Source organism: Saccostrea cucullata, unplaced genomic scaffold (assembly GCF_032062105.1).
Source record: "Saccostrea cucullata isolate Sc308-1 unplaced genomic scaffold, CSIRO_AGI_Scuc_v1 ctg5375, whole genome shotgun sequence".
NCBI classification, from domain to species: Eukaryota; Metazoa; Mollusca; class Bivalvia; order Ostreida; family Ostreidae; genus Saccostrea; species Saccostrea cuccullata.
Window position 1 is genome coordinate 3,302 of NW_026937197.1, and position 3,619 is coordinate 6,920.

A 3,619-nucleotide genomic window follows, 5' to 3' on the forward strand; every position below is an offset into this window, starting at 1 on the left:
TTTATTAAGCTACAGGTAAATACATGACGTTTAATAATTGACAGCTGTAAGCTGCAAAGCAACATTGAATATAATTACACTCATTGACAAATATATTTCTAAGCAAACCAGATCAAACTAACCAATTTTATAAAAGGTCAAGAGAACAAAAAAAATTACATGTGTATTGAACAATATAAATTATATATAATGAAAACTTTGGGAAAACACTATAATGCATGACAATGTGTATGTTACAAACTCTATAATTTCATATTAAAAGGAGTATTGATAACGATCAAATGCTGGAGATAAAGGCGAACTCACTAGTGTGTCAAACATAGCTCTCTGGCTTGTTATTTGTTTCAAATGTATATACAAGGAATCAACAACAAGGTTAATAAATGTCATTTTTTTTCTGTTTTCTGTAAATACTTGTACACAGAGACAGTAGGACTTTCCCATCCCCCGACCCAGAGATTGTGATGATCGTCAATACATAAAGCACAGGGACGTAGAGGACATTGTTCTGATGAGAGAAGGAGAGACAAGAAATGATTTGGTGTGAGAAGGAAAGACAAGAAATGACCATCTATGTCCAGAAGGTGGACACTGGAGCAGTTCTCATTACATGATTGATACATGTAGCCATTACACACCAAAATGTGTCCTAAAACATCTGTGCAAATTCCATAGGGACGGAATCCGGATTGAGAGTGGTGACCAGAGTAAGAGAAGCGGTACTCTCCTGATGCGGTGACCACCACTACTTTTCTGGCACACACGTCAGATACACAAATGTCACTATTATTGTTCTCCACGATAAAGTTAACGCTTTGGTAGAGATTTTGTCCTTTATCATCCCATTGTATGTCCTGTAACTTTCTTCCTTCTCTGTCGTATCTGGTTATTTTCTGGTCTGACTTTTTCCCCATCCCGACCAGTATGTGTCCATTGATAGGAGAAGAGTAGATGGCTCCAGGTTCCCAGCTCCCTGTCTCAATTAGTTTGTTGATGGACTTGTCACTAGTTACTCTGTATACAGTGTTTTTACGGTAATCTGTGTAAAGAAGTTCTCCCTCCGATGTGACTGTGTGGTTACCTTGGAGATATGATATACTGTTGGGTATTTTCTGTCTGATGTTTCCTTCCATATCATACTGAATGAGATTCCCCGACCATCCACTACCCCAAAATCTGTTGGCCCAGGAGGGCGAAGGAGACAAATGATAAGCATATACCTGGGTAGTTACTTCGCTTACTTTTGTGATAGGAGAAAGCTCAAACCTTTCAGATGATTGTAGTTCTATTTCACCAAACTGATTGGCTATTTCTTGTTTATTTAGTTTACCTAATGTTAAAATTAGCAGTTTGGGTGTGGCTTTGTTAAGCATCTTCAGGGTAGCCGATGAATTGTCTAAAAGGAACTTCCTGAGTTCAGTGTATTTTATAGAGGACATTTTACTCTCATAGTCTGAAATTATTTTTTCCAGGTACTTTATGTAACTCTCTGTTTCCTTTTGTTGTTCCTCTATATCATTTAGGACTGAATTTTCTATCTCATCCAGTTTTTTATTATCATCAGTCAGTATACTGTCAACGGCCTTCTTCAGTTCATATGCTCTCTTCTTCATAGAAACTCTAAACTCGGCGAATTCTTTTATAACATTTTCTCTCTTTTTTCCAATTGATTCAACATTATTTTTAGCTTCAGGAATAACTGTTTTCCAAATCTCAGTTATTTCCTTTTGACATTTATGTAGAGTGTCATTGTAGATGGCTTCAAGGTCACTATAAACATGATCACTGTGATCTTTCGCAAAGCACATAGAACAGACAGGATCCTGGCAATCCTCACAGTAAACATCTATATCTTTTGTGGGGTGGATCCTACATATTTCAGAAGGAAGTTTTCTTTTTCTCTCGTGATAGGGGATAATGGTATGGCTTTTGTTCTTTTTTCGATGAACATGTTCACATTGGACGCACATTCGCTGATGACAGGTATTGCAGTAAAACTCAGAAAAGTTCCTACAGAATTCTGTGTCACACTCGATAAAGTGCTGGGCTGTATCTGGTACTTGGTCCAATGTTGTTGACCAAAGATCTAGAAATTATTTATTATTATCGTAGTGAAACTAAATAAGGCACTTTTTAATGAGTACAACTTAAAACACATACATACTGATGTTGAAAAGAGATTCATAAAACATTAATTTTTCTTTGAAATTTCTATCAAAATACTTACTGTTATGATAAGTGTCAGCCATTTGTAATGTATGACATGTATCCCGATGAGGTAGAATGTCATTTTCTGCTTTAAATGTATAACCCTCCATTCAATCTTTAAACAGATGAGGAGATGGGACTGGTAGATATCACTATCAAGCATTTGTTTAATTAAGATAAAGGTAACATGAGAAGGGGAGCATACATTTAATGTACTTTTACACACTTTTGGTTGGTCATTTAGAAATCTTTATCATGACGCAGTTACAAATGGAAATATTGGTGAATTTTTAAGATACAAAATTAATAAATACTCTATTTGACTGGGCGATTCTTTTAATAATTTTACTGATATAAAAAATGTAATGACTTGTTTAAATCTACATATTGAGGATATTTAGATTTTTTTTTTATTAAAACTTATCTCATGTGATGTCGGAATCACATGATTTTAGCAAATATACTTGCAGTTTAGAGGTCATTGGTTCGGTTTGTTATCCAGTCGGGCGTGTTATTCAGACGGATTTAGCATATAGGTAAAAACATGTAACTGGGCATATCTATCAAAAGAGGAAATTTAGGAGGATTGATATTTTTTTTTATTATAATCTTCAACAGTCAAATAATTTTTATCAATTTCTTTTGGGCAGGTTATTAAGTGACTGAATTTAGTAAAATAAGAAAATTATACAGTACGTATCGTAACATGAAGGAAGCATATAATCGATTCACCCCTACTTGTCAAAATTTATCAAGTAAAACTTGTAAAATGCTAATTGACATTTTTGCATATATATTGTTAGACTATTAAATACAAACAAATGGGATATAATGGGCTAAAAATTTATGGTGCAAATATTGAAAAATTATTATTTTGGCAATAAGTATCATAAATCCGCATCAGTACACAGAAGTCATCACAAGACAGACATCATTCTGTTGATGTACCCTTGAGGGACTTAAAATCAAGGCTACACAAACTAAAGATACTGTCACGACACATCTGGTCTGTACTGTGTAAAAGGAATATCAAAATTAGATCATTTATTTAATTAGATGTTTTGTGTATTGGATTTGTGGTCCAACAAAATGGATGTTGCCTTCCAACTCAATCAATGGCTGTATCATATCCAATTTTATATGAAAAAAACATAAAGATAACATACATTTTTTGAATACTTTATTTTCCAGTATTTTGAGGCTTAACAACTTGATTTAGATTAATAAACATCAACCAAAGAACCTTTAACATTCCTCAAACAAAGGTCAATTTGTATCATGTATCTCATGGCATACTTTGTTCAATCAAAAATCACACTTGCACAATAAAATGACTTTGCTTAATCCTCTTTTTTCACATACACCATTTTAATTTTTTTTAATCATCTGTTACTTTGTCAGACCATATTAT

At 33.7% G+C, this 3,619-nt stretch overlaps 1 protein-coding gene across 1 annotated transcript; it reads right to left on the reverse strand.

The window, feature by feature from the left end:
• Positions 1-386: 386 nt before the first annotated feature.
• LOC134247510 (E3 ubiquitin-protein ligase TRIM33-like) lies at positions 387-2,249 on the reverse strand. Its single transcript, XM_062729863.1, has 2 exons — positions 2,228-2,249; positions 387-2,086 (listed from the first exon to the last, which is right to left on the reverse strand). The coding sequence occupies exons 1-2, from the start codon at positions 2,247-2,249 to the stop codon at positions 387-389; spliced, it is 1,722 nt and encodes a 573-aa protein (XP_062585847.1).
• Positions 2,250-3,619: the final 1,370 nt, after the last annotated feature.

Coding starts and splice junctions, on each gene's coding strand:
- LOC134247510 (XM_062729863.1), bottom strand. CDS start 2,249: ATGGCTGACACTTATCATAACA. Junction 2,087..2,227: donor GGCTGACACTTATCATAACA/GTAAGTATTTTG, acceptor AATAATTTCTAG/ATCTTTGGTCAACAACATTG.